This window comes from Osmerus eperlanus, chromosome 21 (genome assembly GCF_963692335.1).
Source record: "Osmerus eperlanus chromosome 21, fOsmEpe2.1, whole genome shotgun sequence".
Classification (NCBI taxonomy): Eukaryota; Metazoa; Chordata; class Actinopteri; order Osmeriformes; family Osmeridae; genus Osmerus; species Osmerus eperlanus.
Genome location: NC_085038.1, coordinates 13,202,135 through 13,221,433, shown reverse-complemented (window position 1 = coordinate 13,221,433; position 19,299 = coordinate 13,202,135). Strand labels below are relative to the sequence as shown.

The window sequence follows — 19,299 nt, the reverse complement described above, 5'->3', positions numbered from 1 at the left end:
AGCTAACGGTGGCTAATTTGCTAGCCACAGTCACTGACGTTACTAACGTCACTACGTCACTAACGTCACGAAAACACGCGTGACTACCTTTGGCAGAACATTCGTTTCGCATCTGTTAACTTGGGGGATAGCTAGGCTAACTATAGCTTTACTGCAAGGCAGCTGCAGAAACGCCACAACCAAAGAGGCCAGGGTGATAACTATTTACTCATTTTACTTTGTGATATGACACACAATTGTGATGTGTAATGTACAGTATAAGCTGATATTATTAAGGAAGTACATCTACTTTCGGAAACAGTAGTCTACTATTTCACTGAAGTATTAGCATCATGACATTAGCCTGTGTTGCCCGGGCAACACATACTACAGTGGTCTATGATGTAGCGTTATCTGTTTTCAATCGTTAAAATACACATTCCTCACATATACATTTTCGTTGTAGGATTTATTCTGATTAGGTCAATTTTTACACCGGTCTGCCAAATTTATTCGTTTTGATTCAACGATGAGGCTGCCTCTTGCAGGGGAAATGAGAAGACATCTATTTCATTCTACACTTCACTCGTATTTTCAGTTGTAAATGAGCAGCAAAAAAAAAAAATGCTTTTAAATCTATTTAATCTTAATAAATAATAAGTATGCATTTTCATATAAAATATACAGAAATCAGTTGTAAAAATGTCGTTCAAAAACGGATCCCTGTGCAACCGACGCAAGCAAGCACACCCTACAATTTCCCCACGAATTGTACCCTCTCTAGTTACGTTTGTCATGCTATGAGCATAATAGCGTTCATTACAAAATGGTTAAATCTGCTTTAAAATAACGGAAAATAAACTCTACAAACAACCGTCACAAATGTTTGCACACATACATGTATGTGTGCAAACATTTGTAAAACTTGCTACAATAAAGGCAGGCAACTGTACATTATCAAATCATTTCTCCTTGTTCTCATTCAGCTCTGGTAAATCAGCGATTTGCTGATGTTCCCTTTTGTGCTCGTCCCCTGTTCGTATCCGCGAGCACGTTTCCAGGCAACTTTTCTTGACGTAAGTAAATAAATGGGGTGCTAGTTTACCCATTTCGGATTGGTTTCAAATTTAGCAAAAATCAGGAAAACATTTTCTATGAAAAAGCTAGTAGTATGAGCCAGGTTCGAGAATCGAACAAAAATTATTGGGGGAGATAGTTTTAGATATGTTGACTGGAGTTAATAGAATAAATACGACCGGACGAGTCAGGTAGCAAATCGGAAATGCAATACCACCTACATCCACCGGGGCCGTTGCCTCAATCCGAGGGGCGGGGGTCTGGTATGAACGGTGAGGCATTCAAGTCATTGGCAAATTTAAAGACCTGTCAATGATGCTAGCTAATTCCTCACATAATATCAATGATTGCCATCCACAAAAAGATGAATGCTATGTAGAGATTGTGGGATTTCTCAAACTATATCATGAAAAACACAAAACTGCTTTTGTAACTAAGGTGTCTGCAAAAAAAAAACTATTAAAAAATCCATGGACAGATTAAGCTACTATGCATGTCCACAATGTCCCTGGATACTCGGATTTGCCCCAGCCCTACTCCAGCAAAGACAATGTAAGTACAACGTATACATATGGAATAAAACACTCAATATTTAATAGTATATGCATTGTAGCCCACTTCCTCTTAACTACGTTAGCAAAGCCCTCAAGCTGCAGTGCAACCAACAGTGACAGCGGCTCAGAGACTTACCATGCACTCAGACAGGCAGCGACTTTGTCACTGTGTTGCTGTCTATATTACTATATTCTCCAGAGGTGGAAGATTGGCTTGTACGGTTACCTCTTGATGGTGTGTGGCCATGTGTGTGTGGAGTAGGTAGACCATCTCACTCTGGCTGTAGGCTGTGAGCTGATCTCCATGGTCAGTTTACTGTCTGCAGGTTGTGAATGTGGGAATAAATGAGCATGTGCAGGCATTTGGCTTGAGAGTGGTGTGTGTGTGTGTGTGTGTGTGTGGGGGGGGGGGTGTATATGTGTGTGTGTGTCTGTGTGTGCAGGTCCTTGTAAAGCTTTGTCGGGATAAGCCAGAGGCATGTGCTGGATCCCCAGGGTTTACACGACAGTGTGTGTTTGTGTCTGTGTGGGCGGATAGGGACCAGATGGCCCCATGACCCATGGAGCAGTAGATATAGGCACACACAGACATACAAATACACAGACATACAAATACACAAACACAATCATACACAGACACACCTGAAGAGTTGCTTATCTCATTCATAGAGGGCCTGGTTCTGTGTTTTTGCTGTCATCTAGCTGTAATTTACCTGGCAACTTAAATGAGTGTAGGCCTTTAGTCATTCAGTACATGGGCATAACAAGTGTGTGTGGGTATACGCACACTCACACAGACATCGTAATGCATAAGTGATGATGGTGACCATTGATTGTAAAATGCAGTCAGCATACTGTGGAGGAAATCTTGAATTTTGATGTGATAATGTTAATCACAATCAGTAGATCCGCTAACACATTATCTGTTCATGATGTACCCTGTTCTGTTAATCATTCACATAATTGTGTTCCTTCTGTGACCAATACCATGTATTTTGGGTATGAAAGATAGCCCTGAATAGAATGGACACCCATTGTTGTGCTCAAAATATATTTTATAAGACCTAGCATAAACATTTAGGGCCTGGGTCAAGATTAATTCAGGGATAACGCTGACCATTTCAGCTGACCTTATAGGCCTAGCTTCTAGGAATCCTCCACTGAAAAAAGTGAAACGACCGTTTCATTTGTTTAAAGTGCCTTTTTACATTGGTCTAATCCAAAATCATAGTTTCCGGTTCAAAGTTCCGGTTAACTGTTTTGTTCATTTTTAACATTTTCAAATAATACGCCCCTAAGAAAATAAACAATTTAGGTTAAAACTTGTTCAGATTACCTTTAGCCATAGTACTTAAATACATATTTAATTGTGAGTAAAAAAAAATAATTACGTTATGTATAAAAAAAGAATTATGGAGAGAGATATGTCTCAAAAGTATTCGTAAATGCAATTACCATGATCCACAAATGTTTCACGATTTACAAATGTGTTTTGCGATCCACAAAAACAAAATTCTTACTCGTGATTTGTAAGCTGGCATTTACATAAATGTGCTATGATTTGTACACATAGATGTCCATTCGTAAATATATCGTTTGTAATTTCTTAAAATACTTAACATTTTGTGTGTGCATTTCTCATGGTCTGTCACTTGTAAATCTACAATTCGCGTGTGAAGTGTTGAATCTGCATTTGTGGATCGCCCAATACACGCGTGCAATCCTTCTTCAAATGATGTAATTTTGAGACATTCTTTTCGGTCTTTTGCGATCCACACACAAATAGCTTTTTGATCCACAAACACAAGCCCCCCCCCCTCCTCCCTTTAGACAGTGACATCCGATAGGGGGCAGTGTAGTTCTCTGCATTGATGGCTGTGTAGTAGGCCTACATTCAGGGAGTTCGCTCCGTTAGGGCGCTATCTAGATCTTGGCTGGTTTAGATGCACTAAGATATATATGAGAATATGGTAAATGTATGATGATGTATTCAGGCCAGGGAATTGGCTATCAAATGTAAATGTTGAGCACCCCCCTCCCCCCCGTTGAAATGAACGAATGACTCGAAGAAAGATTGTTTCATTTCACTGAACGAGATTCAAAGAACCGAGTCAGTAAAATGATCCAAACTTCCCATCACTAGTGGACATTGGGATTAGGCCTAACCATTCGTAAACTCTGGATTGATTCACATTCTCGTCCCGCACATTGATTCAGAGCGTACACGGAGAGAAGGGGCTATTCACAGACTGGTCCGTTGTAGTGAGAGAGAAGGAATGCAAGCGGGGCAAGAACGGGCTTAGCGAATCAATGCGCTGCGCACAGCTCTACAATTATAATTATTTTTTCCATGTTAAACTGTTAAAAAAACAAATACATGTATGGGAAACACTTGACTAACCCAAGATTACAATCTTGACTTCATCAATAACTAAATTCAAGTTCTGTTTACTGAATAAAATTAGTTTGTCATCTTCACATTTGTCCGACACGCATTTGAATTTTCCTGTCAACATGAAAAGATAAGACATTAGGTCAAAGTAAAACCAAAAGGCAACGTTTTCCACTAGACTTTTTGAGTTAAGCCAACTCAAAAAACAATGTTTTAAGTACTAGTGAATGAGAATTAGAGTGGCCTATGTTGTTTACCTCTGCTGTGCGGTTGACTGTGAACTAAATGTTTTTTAGATTATAATAGTAAGGATCAAGCTAGTAAGCTAGTACGTAATTCAGTAGTGTTCATACAGGTGTGTTTGTGATTATATGGTTGGTTATTATAATGTGGTTATTGTGTAGAATGTTTTGTGTTTTTTTTATGTCACCATGGGTGGGAACACTGTGGGATAGACATACTCATAGACATAGTCATACTCACTCTGTGGCGTCTTTTCCTTTATAGGTTCATCATGTTACTTTGAAATCGAATTCACAATGCTTAAAACATTGCGTTGAATCGACTTAAATGCTTGTGCTGATGTTTTACGTTCCTGGTAAAAAAGTGTCTTAAAAGCTAATTCACCATACTTAAAACATTGTGTGGAAATGTTGCCTTAATTTTGTTTGTTGACCCAATGTCTTAAAGAACACTACAGTATTATAGCAACTAGCAACTAAGAGGGGCAGGACTAAGCGATATGTCAATTGATTGCAAATCCACTGCATATGCAGGCAGCCTAATTTAAATAGAGATAGATTGAATCTGACTGCTGCACTGCACTGATGTTATATTGTGTAATATTGTAGTTATGTTATTGTTGCGCTGTGCCTGGTAGCTGAGATGTGGTTATTTTGCACTGCGCATGATAAATACAGGGCGTTCCTTGATTCTGACCACTGTTAGAACTATGCTCTTCTGATCCTTGATTGTGTGTGTCTGTGAACTTCCAAATCACTGCGTAGTGTATACTCTGTATACTCTGCCAAAAAAACGAAATATAAAATATATCTAAAAATATTAAAACAAATATAGCTGCAAGCAGCAATGAGGGGGCTAAGCAGGTCAAAAGACAACATTTTTGGCCCCCTGGCGCGAACGATCGCCAGGGGGCCAAACTATTTTATAATTTTATAATTATAAAATTATAAAATAGTGCTGTATCATTAAAAAGTGAAAACATATATAAACTAGAGAGGATACAATTTCCCCAGAAATTGTAGGGTGTGCTTGTTTGCATCGGTTGCACAGGGTCCGTTTTTTAATGACATTTTTACAACTGATATTTCTGTATATTTTATATAAAAATGCATACTTATTAGTTATAAAGATTACATAGATTTAAAAGCATATTTATTTTGCTGCTCATTTACAACTCAAAATACGAGTGAAGTGTAGAATGAAATAGATGTCTTCTCATTTCCCCTGCAAGAGGCAGCCTCATAGTTGAATCAAAACGAATACATTTGGCAGACCGGTGTAAAAATTGACCTAATCTCTATGACTTAAACGTCCTTTTAAGTTTTTCCCTTCTTGTGATATTTTCAGGCATTTAGCCTACTCATATTGCATCCATTCATTAATAAAGAACCCCCTTTGAAGATTATTGTACAACGTTACCGGCAGTAGAAGATGGAATCGCAATTCAAACAGTACCATCTGCTAACTGAAAATATGCCCCCAAAAACGTAAATAAGCTTGACATTTATTGGAAAATCGCTCATTCATAAAAAGCTCACTGGTAGTGATCATTGTCAGTAACAACGCAAAATGCGATATAGCCCTGTGTGGAGAAACTGCCCCGGTAAATTGTACTACTACAGTACAGTACCTGGTTTTCTTCACCAGGGAAAGAATTCTTCTGTCACAGTTGTTTTCCGTGGTCTTCCGGGTCTTTTGGTGTTGCTGAGCTCAACAGTGCGTTCTTTCTTTTTAAGAATGTACCAAACAGTTGATCTGGCCACACCTAATGTTTTTGCTCTCTCACTGATAGGTTTGTTTTGATTTTTAAGCCTAACGATGGCTTGCTTCACTGATGGTGACAGCTCTTTGGACTTCATATTGACAGTTGACAGCAACAGATTCCAAACACAAATACCATACTTGAAATGAACTCTAGACCTTTTATCTGCTCCTTGTCAATGAAATAACGAACTCCCATGAGGGAATAACATACACCTGGCCATGGAACAGCTGAGCAGCCAATTGTCCAATTACTTTTGGTCCCTTAAAAAGGGGGGGGCCACATATAAAATGTATTGTAATTCCTACACCGTTCACCTGATTTGGATGTAAATACCCTGAAATTAAAGCTGAAAGTCTGCACTTAAAGCACATCTTGATTGTTTCATTTCAAATCCATTGTGGTGGTATACAGAGCCAAAATGATGAAAATTGTGTCAATGTCCAAATATTTATGGACCTAACTGTATAAACCACTTATGAAGTTAATGGACCGTAGAATAGGGTATTTATTATTTTAAATACCATTTCATTCAAATTATGTCTGATAAATAACACAAAAAATCAAGCACAGAAAAAACTGACATGGATCACACTAGTGCGATTTACCCGCTCTGCTCAAAGTTTGTTGGATTTTATTTGGACTGTGTCTGTCTTCACTGATGGTCCTCCTTAAAACCAAGATAGAATGGTTCAACACTTTGTTTGATCGTGTTTTGTGTGCCAATGTTTTACCATATTTGACCATGTTCCTAAAAGTATTCACACACCTGTCTGTCATACAGTCTGTTATCATGGGCACTGCAGTTAACAGGAAAGCAGTTGTGTACAGATATAAATAAGATATAGGCTAGATAAAAATTATATCATGTTTATCTGTGCTTTCAGTGTCTAAAATTATTATTTAGGTGAAGATTATGATCTAACTGAAGTAAAAGCGGTCCATTATGTTCTATATGAGTTATGTAATCTAAAAGGTTCTTGGGTCAGGAGATCCTGTGGGCTTGGGGATTGCAGACTAGAGGGAAGAGAGTTGTATAGCAACTGACTGAGTTGTATGGAAACTGACATTAACTGGGAGGCTGTTATGAGAGGACCCCCGAGGAGGCTGTAAGGTGGAAGTTTGGCCTCAGGCCAATTTCAAATTTATTTTCCAAGCCATTACATGCCGGGCCAGAACATAATTTAAGGCTAATTTTTAAAATGTATTTATTAAAAAATGCCACTGGAAAATGCAACACCATGTTAGTGTCTTGTTGGACCTGCTTAGGCAGCTGCCGGATTGTTTGCCTGCTGGAGGTACACCATTAAGTTGCATGCAGAGTGAAGTTAGCTACATGCTACAAACCACCGTTAAGCTAGATGGCAAGAGAACATTTTTACTTTCAAAAAGTCTGAAGAGAAAAGTTACCAACAAAAATAGAGCATACAAATAAGAATGGACGATAACTATATTCATCCAACCTGTTTCCCTTATTGCAAAGCCGGTGTTGTACCGAAATCGGTGACCTATCAAAAACTGTGACCAAGGGTTCACTGTTCTAACGCCTTGCCATACTGTTCAGCAAATGTTAGGGTTAAAGATTGGGGTTAAGGCTTGAACATATTTGAAAAGTATTAAAACAGCGACTCCTGGTCACAGTTTTTGATAGGTCACCGATTTCTGTAAACACCGTGTGTAAGGGTGTAGGTTTGATTTCAGGTTTGGTAGGGACATCAATAGAGCATGCAGAGCACTAATTTGAGCACAAAACTGTTGTTTGAGCTTTATGTAATAGCCTAAACATTATATTTCACCTTGCAAAGTTTGGTAGGGATTCGTTTTTCCGTGGCTTTGGTAGGGACGTGTCCCTAGCATCTAAACTTTACACCCTTGCCAGTGTGTATTGTCCACAATGAATGAATTGTTGCTGTTTTCAAGGAAATTAATATTAGAGGGCACCAGAGATGAAGCATGGCACCTTCAAAGTGGCTTGTTCGCTACAACTAGGCAGAAGTTCGAAATTCACTTCAAAAAGAAGCATTGATGCAAATTTATCGAACTTATTTTGTAGGCAAAATGGCAAAATAAATTGGATGATCTCCCTAATAATGCCAGGAATCTCTGTGTGTCTGTGTATCTGCCTGTCTGTGTATCTGTGTGTATGGGATTTCGGGCACTCTGCAAAGTTCATATTTTTCAGGTGTCCTTTTTAATAATCCAACTGTGCAGTGCCCCAATTGACTTTGTTTGAATAAGCATTTCGACATAAAAAAAAAGAAAATCGCTGCCAGTTTTTGCTCTCAACTCTCGGCCATGTTGAGTTGACTGAGCTAGCTCTCGCGAGACAACTATATGGATATAGCGAGCCAAAAATAGGCACAAGAACAATAGTATTTGTCAGTGTGATACAGAAAATACAAGACTATTTTACTGATGAAATACTGGCTAGCTAACTAAGAACAATACAATATTTAAAGTGGATTGGTTCTTTCAGTAGGTAGGCCTATAGCTGGAAGGTTATTAGCTACAATTAGTTTGCAGTGCTGACTGCTTTAATCAGCTGCTTTCAAAGGGTTTCCATTATGGATGAAATGCTGGCTAGCTAACAGTATATATATGTATATATACATATAACAACAATATAAAGCGGATACTTTTAGTATAGATCAGTGAATTTTGTTACATAAATTAACGTGTTTACTGATGTCAAAACTACCTGCACACAAAACTCTCAACACCAAATCAACTACGACATTATAATCACCAGCACGCATCACAGACATGGGCGCTATTCCTACCACTTTAGCCGCCTTGGTCAGATTCTTAAGGCATGGATATAGCGACAGGAACAGTGTTTGTACAAATTGAGTCTCCTCGGTCAGTTGTCGTGTCATATTTATGAGAATGTGATAATATAAACATAGCAAACTTAGGATACATGTGTACAATGTACCAGAGCATTGGCAATTTGTTTAAAATAATGAGAAATTGCCTTTATGACATGAATAAGTTACTAGAATAGATGGATGTGGAGGTTGAACAAGTATTTCAGAGATGACAGAGACTTTCAATTGTTATCTGAGAAGTATAGGTATCAAAGCCACTGAGAAGAACTGTCATCACCAGCTGCATCACTGGCACTGCATCTATAATTAGCGTAACAGTACTCAAGTGCTGTATTCACTCTACTAAGCATTTTTATATAAAGTACATTCTTTATAATGGATATTCTCAATCTCTCTCCACTGCATAAATCCGCCTCACCAACTCTTCTACCCCCTCCTCCCCAGTCTTCCTCTCTTTCTCTCTGTCTCCATCTTTCTCCCTCTGTCTCACTTTCTCTCACTGTCTCACTCTCTCACTGTGTCTACAGGCTTTTCAGTAGTATCCAGTCTTCGCTCTCAGAGGCCAACGCCCTCCTCGTTACCAAGCTATGGCAGACGAAGCAGACATGCGCAATGAGCTGGCTGACCTGCAGACACGGGGCGACCAGATAGCCGATGAGGTACAGCAACACACACACAGACATGCAGTGTGACATATTCTAGACTGTTATGTAAGCCTGAAACATGCAGTACATGCACACAAATATATACACACATTTAGGCCTACACACACTGAGACTCGCACTCAAACACTGGCAAACACACACTGACAAGCAAGGCACACATACAGTATATACACACACAAAGACACACAGATACACACACATGCACACACAAATCCAAGCCAGGTGCATTTCATTGGTCTCACAGTTGTCACTAATGAGATCAGTTTCTCCGTTGCATTGCACAGGATACTGAATAAATCAAGCACACCCATGTATCTAGCAATATCTGCTAATTGTAACCATGTCTAGTAAGATGCCTGGTGGTTTACCTGGAGAGGTGTATATGGCTGTCAGGGCACTCAGCATGACCCTGACTTCCATAATTAACTGAGGCAGAGACATAACTTCACATCCCAGAATAATGCACCAGCCCAAATGATTCCATTAACTATTCATGAGGAAATAATGTAATTCAGACAGGCTCTAGAGAGAGGGGCTGAGGGAGGGAGGGACATAGGGAGGAGAGGGGAGACAGGATGGAGGGAAGAGAGAAAAGGGCAGAGGGATGTAGGTAGAGATTGAAGGGGGAGGGAGGGATGGAGGTAGAGAGGGGAGGGCATGGAGGGAAGATAGATAGTGCTACAGATAAAGAAATTGAGGAGGGATAGGTAGAGGGATAGTAAGTAGGAGAGTGGGGGATAGAGAGAAAAGGGGTGGAGGAAGGAAGAGAATGAAAAGAAAAGGAAAGCAGTGTGAAACAGAGTGGGACAATCAATATTGATTAACTGAATTAGTCTTTGTTCTATAAGGGTCATTTATAGTAGTACATCAACTGTCACTATTTCAGCTTAATCCTACAAGGAGTCCACCCAGGATAACCCCAACCCCTCCAGTTTGCCATTGCATAAGTTTATTTAATGCAGATCTTTATCTGAAAACATTTTCTTCTGTTCTGCTTTCTTTTTCCTGTCTTTCTTTCGTATTTTCTAACCCAGTCACTGGAGAGCACTCGGCGCATGCTGGCTATGGTTGAGGAGGTAAGACGTCACACGGTGAACACCAACACACACAGACACACACGCATCAGTGTTTCCCATACATAGATTTATTTGTGGCAGCCCGCCACAATAAAAAATTGACCGCCACAATGTAATTTTTTTTTTTAAAATACTGTTAAAAAAAAAAAAAAATCTGATTGTAGTGCTGCTCACAGTGCATTGATTCGCTCAGCCCCTTCTTGCCCCGCTCGCGTTCTCTCACTACAACGGACCCGTCTTTGAATAGCCCCCCTCTCCGTGCACGCTCAATTTACATTTACATTTAGTCATTTAGCAGACGCTCTTATCCAGAGCGACTTACAGTAAGTACAGGGACAATTCCCCCCGAGGCAAGTAGGGTGAAGTGCCTTGCCCAAGGACACAACGTCATTTGACATGGCCGGGAATCGAATTAGCAACCTTCAGATTACTAGCCCGATTCCCTAACCGCTCAGCCACCTGACTCCTCAATGCGCGGGACGAACAGTTTCTTCAAAGAATCGTCAGTTTACGAACAGTTAGTATCATAATTCTCTGCACAAATGTGTCCAAAACGACATATTCAAGTTAAATATAATAATATTAAAACAAATATATAAAGCACTCAAATTAATGCGAATACATTTCTCTCTCGCATTACTTGTTGAAGTCCCCATCTACACTCACATCTAACCGATACTAGGACATAGGTTTGGTCTGAGCCCCACATGTCTACAACGTCTGGCTCCGCCCCTGCCTACCGCCAGAAATATAATCACATTCTTGGAAAACAATGCGCATGATGCATGTACACACGCACATCCTTCACACACTACAGAAATTAACCCACAGAGCTCAGAGAGGATACCTTTTCTCTTCAACAAAGACCTTCAGGATAGAAAAAGGCTCAGGCTCAATTGTGCCTTGTCAGTAAGTGGTGTGTAGTGACATTTTATGACCCCTGTTAGGAGAGGTCTCAATATTCATGAACACACTCAGATTTATGCATCCTCTCTGTAAGTGCATCCGGAAAGTATTCACAGCGCTTCACTTTTTCCACATGTTGTTATGTTACAGCCGTATTCCAAAATGGATAACATTTTACATTTTTGCAAATCTATTAAAAATAAAAAACGAATAAATCACATGTACTTAAGTATTCACTGCCTTTGCCATGACACTCAAAATTGAGCTCAGGTGCATCCTGTTTCCATTGATCATCTTTGAGATGTTTCTACAACTTGATCGGAGTCGACCTGTGGTAAATTCAGTTGATTGGACATGATTTGGAAAGGTACATACCTGTCTATATAAGGTCCCACAGTTGACAGTGCATGTCAGAGCACAGACCTCTGACACAGGATTGTATTGAGGCATAGATCTGGGAAGGGTACAAAAAAAAATCTGCAGCATTGAAGGTCCCAAGGTGCACAGTGGCCTCCATCATCCATAAATGGAAGAAGTTTGGAACCACCAGGACTCTTCCTAGAGTTGGCTGCCCGGCCAAACTGAGCGAATGCCAAACATCATGTCAGGAAGAAACCAAGCCCCACTCATCACCTGGCCAATACCATCCCTAAAGTGAAGCATGATGGTGGCAGCATCATGCTGTGGGTATGGTTTTAAGCGGCAGGAACTGGGAGACTTGTCAGGATTGAGGGAAAGATGAAAACCTGCTCCAGAGCACTCTTGACCTCAGACTGGAGCAAAGGTTCATCTTCCAACAGGACAACGACCCTAAGCACACAGCCAAGATAACAAAGGAGTGGCTTCGGGACAACTCTGTGAATGTCCTTGAGTGGCCCAGCCAGAGCCCAGACTTGAACCCGATTTAACATTTCTGGAGAGATCTGAAAATGGCTGTGCACCTATGCTACCCATCCAACCTGATGGAGCTTGAGAGGTCATGGGAGAACCTGAAGAATGGGAGAAACTGCCCCAAAATAGATGTGCCAAGCATGTAGCATCATACTCAAAAAGAATTGAGGCCGTAATTGTTGCCAAAGGTGCTTCAACTCAGTATTGAGCAAAGGCTGTGAATACTTATGTACATATTTTTGTTCTTCATTTTAGCAAATGTATTTAAAATATTAAACAAACTTGGTGATATTGGTAATGTGGGACACTTATACGGTCAAAGTGGGACATCATTACTGTCTATTTAAGTATTCAACCTCTTGCCGATCTCAGGACGACCTCAGGCCCGTGAAACGCTGCACCCCCTCTTCCCCACTAAATTCAAAAAATATAATTGTATTCTGTCACACATGCCATACATCATTGGAAAGAGTCTTGTGATTCTATTGATGTAAACCATTTCAAGATCGAGTTGCAACAGCAGGTACAATCAACGTCTTTGTCCGATCTCAAACTTGTCAACAACGTGAAAGTAAACAGAGACTACTCACCTAACAAGGCTCAGAGTTATCCAGTTATGCAAAACATCCCAACCAAAATGGTCTGGTTACATTCCCAAAGGTCCAAATATCTAACTAAGTAAAGTATTTAATCGAAAACCATGTTTTACATCCATAAATGAACTCTTGTGAAGAGTTGATGTGAAGATGTGAAGTTGATGTCACGCCGCGTTGAATTCTGGGTAAATGGCAAAACCGTTTTGTTTGGGCGCAATCTTGTAAGGTCAACGGACAACACAACGGACATACAACATACATCAGTGGGCGTCTTGATCAGCACATTTAGAGGCATCAAACATTTCCAGGGAGGGCCCCTCTGTACTGATCCGAATGAGGTCATCGGTGGTGGATGGGTTTAAACCTTGTTTTTAGAGTCAATGGTTCAAACTACTCGTTAATGGAAAATGTAGTTTTTATGTTGTATTCGCAACGGTGGGCGCTCTTGGTTTTCATCATGCCTTGCGGCAGACAGAAGGGGACTTAGTTGAGGGGTTAATTTTATTCAGCATTGTTTAAGTTTCTATTGTTGAACTCTTGTGTTTATTTTGATATGTGTAATGTTGGATGTTAGTTTGCTTAGTTCGATTGTTCACACTGAGGGCCTCATTTACTAACAGGATTGCGCCCATTTCAGGCGTACAATAGCGGGTAAAGACATAAAACCATATTGACAAAGGCAGCGCACTTGAGTAAAAATGCAGATTACCGCTGCTGGGAGGGTATAAGGGAAAGTGGGCGTCTGCCGCAAAGAGATGGGAGGAGAGGTCTATTTCTTCCTTGTAACAGGTTTATGTTAGATGTAACTTCGTGAACCAATATTTCTATCTCCTGTTCGCTGAACCTTCTTTTTCTTTTCCTCGTATCACCCATGGTGGCAGTAACATGCAGGCGATTTCTCCCGTCTTTTAACGGCACGCTAATTAACACTAAAGGGCGGCGTAAGGCGCTGATTGCCCGACGAGGATCTGGTTTGATAAATACCACGCAAAATGCGGAAATACACTGTGCGCTATTTGCGGTTGGGCAAAGGCTAAGATTAAGCTGCGGTCGCAATGTTAGTAAATGAGGCCCTGAGGGTTAAGGTTAGCTAGCTAGATCGCTAGCCAGGCTGTTACAGCGCAGGGCAGATGCAGTAGACTATCGCAGGATGCAGCCTATGAGTATGAGGTTTATCCAAGTCACGATTATTGCTAGTTGAAAGGAATAAACGTTTCCCATTGCAAATAATGGTTTGAGTATTTTCGAGTTCCACCACCTCTTTTTACGTAACTGACAGCTGCAATAGGTTAAAACCATAGACTGTATGTCTATTGTTAAAACTTGCTCGCACCCGTGCGACTGTAGTAGAGCCCATATGTATGATTATTTAAAGATCCCATGACATGCTGTTTTTGGATGCTTTTATATAGGCCTTAGTGGTCCCCTAATACTGTATCCGAAGGTTCTTTCCCAAAAGTCAGCCTTGGTGCAGAATTACAACCACTACGAGCAGTCCCACAATGAGCTTTCCTCATGACATGCTGTTTCTGTAGCTTTAAATGCTATGAGGAAGAAAGAGGCGGGGCTAACTGCCATGCTTCGGTCGTTTGCAAGCCAGGATGTCTCGAGGAAAACCAATATCGCGCTCGCACGGTCGTAGCTCATTTTCTCATTGGTGGGCCAAATTCTCTGTGCGGGCAAAGCAGAGAAAGGGGAGGTAACCTTCGCTCTTATGAAGTCATAAAACCAGCATTTTCAAAACCGAGCGTTTCAGCTTTCATTTGATCAAAGGCGGAGAAGAATACCCAGGGCTTGGTTTACACCTATCGAAATTTCTAGCCACTGGGGGACCAAAGGCAGGCTAGGGGAACTCATATTAATGTTAAATAACCTCCTAAAGTGAACATTTCATGTCATGGGACCTTTAAGGGAAATCATGAGAAAACAAGAACATTTCAAGCATCAACGTTTACAATAATCTCCGTCCGTAGGCTACAGCTTCATTTTCAACCACTTCTATTACAAGATAGAGGACAACTTTGTGCATATGAAATATACATAATCGTTGGCAATGTTATGTAGAACAGCACACAGATTATAAATATATTATTTGGTTAGAAAGATATGACCCTTGTAGTGATCAGTGGATAAACCGGAATTCTCCATAACTAAAAAGATTTGACTTTCTTTGACAATCCAAATGTCCAAACAAGTTATAGATATTTAGCTTAAAGGATAGCCTACATAGTGTAGCTAGCAAGTTTCACAAAAATCTGCAAACAACGAGGCATACAGGCTACTACGGTCAGTAGCTGCCTGTCACAAACGCAGAAACAAAAACGTTTAGGTTTTTAATTTACAAAATTGACAACATATGTTAAGCAACGTGTCTACTTGAAATATTGCCTCAGTTTTCAATTTGAAGCAGTACATCTAACACTGTAGGACATCTTCCATGCCATGGTATTCTCTCTTACTGCTTAGGCAAAAGATGGATAATGATACATTTATTAATTCACGCCCATTAACCCCTTAACCAAATTAGATGTGCTTTTAGCTTATGTTGTCATGAGTATCTGGCAGTTTTCAGATATAAAATTTGTGATTGGACGGCGAAGATATTAGGGCAGGAGCCATGGGAATTTAAGTTCCCATATTTGGACTGGCCAGCTGGAAAGGGCGTGTACCTGCAAAGGTGTCGGCGACATCCAAACATGCAACACGGCGTGGTGTATCGTTAACCTACAGTGACGTAACTTTGCATTCTCTATACTAACCTTACAGACCTATACTAACCTAAGACAAGACCTATACGAACCTAAGACAAGTGGGGTACAGTTCAATAGTGCAATGTTGAGCTGAAAGTGACAGTGTGTAAAGTGACTAGTAAGATATGTATCAATGTAAAGTGACGAGTGAGAAGTGTATCAATGTCCATATCAATGTCCATTCAGAAGCCTCATGACCCTTGGATAAAAACTATTGTCCAGTCTGCTGGTGCGAGACCGAATGCTACGGTAGCGCCTGCCAGAAGGCAACGGGGTAAAAAGACTGAAGGATGGGTGGTTACAGTCTCTTAGAATCCTGCCAGCTTTCCTGAAGCATCGTGTGTGGTAGGTGTTCTGTAGGGCAGGGAGCTTCCTTCCGATGATGAACTCAGCAGACCTGACTACACTACGTAGGGCCTTGCGGTCCCTGTCTGTGCAGCTCCCATACCACACTGTGATGCAACCAGTCAGAATGTTCTCTATAGTGCATCTGTAAAAGTTAGTGAGGATGACCGAGTCCATGCCAAACTTCTTCAGTCTCCTCAAGGCGCTTTGACCGCCTTGTCCGTGTGAGCAGATCAGGTGAGGTCATTGCTGATGTTCACCCCTAGGAACCTGAGGCCTTCCCATTAGGAAGTTCCACTAAGGATCCACTTACAGAGGGAGGCGCTTAGTCCCAGGTCCACAAGCTTGGAGACCAGTCTGGAGGGGATGATGGTGTTGAATGCTGAGCTGTAGTCAATAAACAGCATCCTCACATACGTGTTCCCATTAGCGTACCGTGGGCTTTCAGTCAGGGCCTTCCGTAACGACCTCCAACCCCCCCCCCCCCCCTCTGAAAAAAGGAGGGGGGGGGGGTTGGAGGCTAAAGAGTAAGGGCCATCAAATTGATCCTTGAGGTTGTACAAATGTTGATGTAAGAGTGATTTTAATTACGAGGGTTTTATGTCCATTGTTAAAGACACATGCTGTGACATGAAAGGAGTTAGGCCAACAGGTGGAGGACGAAAGGGAGTGTTTGTCTGTCCTGAGGCTTTTGATTTCCCTGTGGGGCAACTTACCCTTGGGGGTCTGCATTTCTACATCCTCCCAATTAAGACTTATGACCTAAGGGGGAAATACTTGAAAGGGTCAGTTGGAGACTTAGAATATGTGCTATTGAACAGCTGTTTGACCTTTTCCTGTTAAGACATTTATTGTTTACAATCCATTGTAGAGAATAATGTATTGATTAACTGTTGTTTAGGATGACCAGATGTTGTGAGTCTTTATAAGACATGGTATGTTTTAGGGTCGGTATCACTCGGCTGAACAACACTTGCGTTATGTGTCCTCCAGCGGATAGGTCACAGAGCGCTCTGTTAAGTACTTTACGGTACTGAATAAATAATTTGTCTTATTCCGGCATCCTGATTATTTGAGCGTACAGTGTCTTCAGAATTCTTCCATTACAAAACATACTGTCACACCGGCGAAGCGCCGCGATCGGCTACAACTGAGCAAAAGCTGTTCACACCAGACGCGCATTTCTCTGCGCCGGTCACCAAGCCTTTCAGCTACTCTGAGCTTTCCTTTTTCACTGACATTGTACATAAACATGTCATAGGCTATATTTAGGAAACGTGTTATTCCAACAGCTGCCCCAACAGCATCCCAACATTGATCCTTCTCTAGGTTGTCCTTGTAAAATTGGTGTTGGGGGTCATACAACTCCCTGTGTTTTTCAACTTCAAGAATTAATTTGATGTCGTCCATCGTCTTGCTGATTTTCAAAATCCACTTGGGGGTTCTCTCTCGGGGGTTCTCTCTCGGTAGACTATGTCTGCACGCGTGTGTGTGGTGTGCAATACGTGACAACTCGTTTCTCTCAAACAAATGTGGTGGCTAGTTTTCAAAACAACTACGGGCATGCTGGCTCAACAGATAAATCAGTTCATTTTCATTCGTTTTTATCAGGATAACCACATGGAACGGCCGTTTGTTACCAACATTGTGTAGTTAGGTTTTATATAGAAAATATTGTACGTAGGCCTCCAAAGTAATATAAAAAAAATAATGATAAAGTCTACAACTTTATGAATGTTCACCGTAGTCTAAAATTAATGTAGTAAAATCTTAATAACATGTTTTTTAATTCAAGTATATCAACTAATATGGTGTATTTTATCATCCTTCAGCCGATTTCGCAAGCGTCTCGCGAAAAAATTTGACTATCTGCCTAGAAACTAGAAACGATCGCAGGCAATCGCGGCGCTTCGCAGCGCTTCGCAGCCAGTGTGGTCGGCCCCATTTGATAACATGGGCGCAGAAAGAAAAAAGGCGGCGCTTCGCAGCAGATCGCAGCTAATCGCAGGCAGTGTGTCGCAGGCAGTGTGTCCCAGGCGTAACAATCGCAATCACGATAAGCGGTATCACGATGGCGGTTATCAACTCTCTAACTCAACCCAGATCTTTCCAATCTAGAGACGTGCGCGTTCACATAAAGGGCCGGTGTTTGCACCGTATGTCCAATCGCAAACATGGACAAAACAAGAGCCGTATATTTCACGCAGAAGGAGCAGACAATAATCTTACAAACTTTGTCTACTCCTCCTGCGTGAAATATTGTAATACAAACGTATCAGGAATACAGATATATAATACAGGCAAAAATCAACAAAGTCGCTGCTGCCAAGCTGGAAGAAAATAGCAGACGCTGTAAATGCGTAAGCTACATGACTTATTGATATCACTGCCCCAGACACAAGATGTGACCATAATTACACTTGTGCATTCCATAACGTTAAACTTTTGTTGCTGTATTATTTTAGTTGCAACCCTGGCAGTGGCAAACGATCGTTGGAGCAAATAAAAAATAAATATAAAAACATAATTCAAAACAGTAAGTAGCAGTAGGCAATACTTGCACATATTCATATATCAGTTCAGCCTTATTTTAATTTCAATTTTGTCTGAACCTTTTCTCAAGTGTTGCTCCTAAAATTCACTAGGAGCAATAGGTGAGACAGAGCAATATTAGCAGGAGTCATAGTTGAGACTTGATAGAGATAACTTGCTCAGTCTCACTAATGGCTCATTTTGTTCTCAGTAGGAAAGAAAATGAGCAGTACCAGAGCTAATATTGAGCAATATATGAGTCATATGCCTTTCACCGTTAAAATTACGGATTTTCTTTTCAGTGTGATTGGTTATCATCCTCTCTACTAATGAGCGGTTTTCCATTTCTATTTGTCCTATTTAAGGGCAAGTAATATTGATAGATTATTTATTTTGAAATATAAAGTGAAAAAATATTGATAAATTTGCTTTTGTCTGCATTAAACCCCAATTTTCGCCATGTAAATATAAAAAAATCTGTTTAAAATGTCATGGGAATTTGTTTTTCATCATGGACAAGCATATAAACGACATTACAATGGGATAGTTGAGTACATTTTTTAAGAAAACAATAAATATGGATGAGAATTCAGAGAGTGCTTGTTGAGAGCTCTTTGTTTGCTCCATCTGAGCTCAGCACAGGGGCGGACTGGCCATCGGGGATACCGGGGGAATCCCCGGTGGGCCGACGGGGTTGGGATGG

The 19,299-nt window shown here is 40.8% G+C and overlaps 1 protein-coding gene across 2 annotated transcripts in view; it reads left to right on the top strand.

The window, feature by feature from the left end:
* The window catches only part of snap25b (synaptosome associated protein 25b), a 55,297-nt gene that overhangs the window by 10,761 nt on the left and 25,237 nt on the right, over positions 1-19,299 (top strand). For both annotated transcript variants that reach the window (XM_062446436.1, XM_062446434.1), the window contains exons 2-3: positions 9,363-9,494; positions 10,535-10,576. In XM_062446436.1, the coding sequence (XP_062302420.1) occupies positions 9,423-9,494; positions 10,535-10,576 (114 nt within the window). In that variant the 5' untranslated portion in view covers positions 9,363-9,422. The remainder of the gene's footprint in view (positions 1-9,362; positions 9,495-10,534; positions 10,577-19,299) is intronic.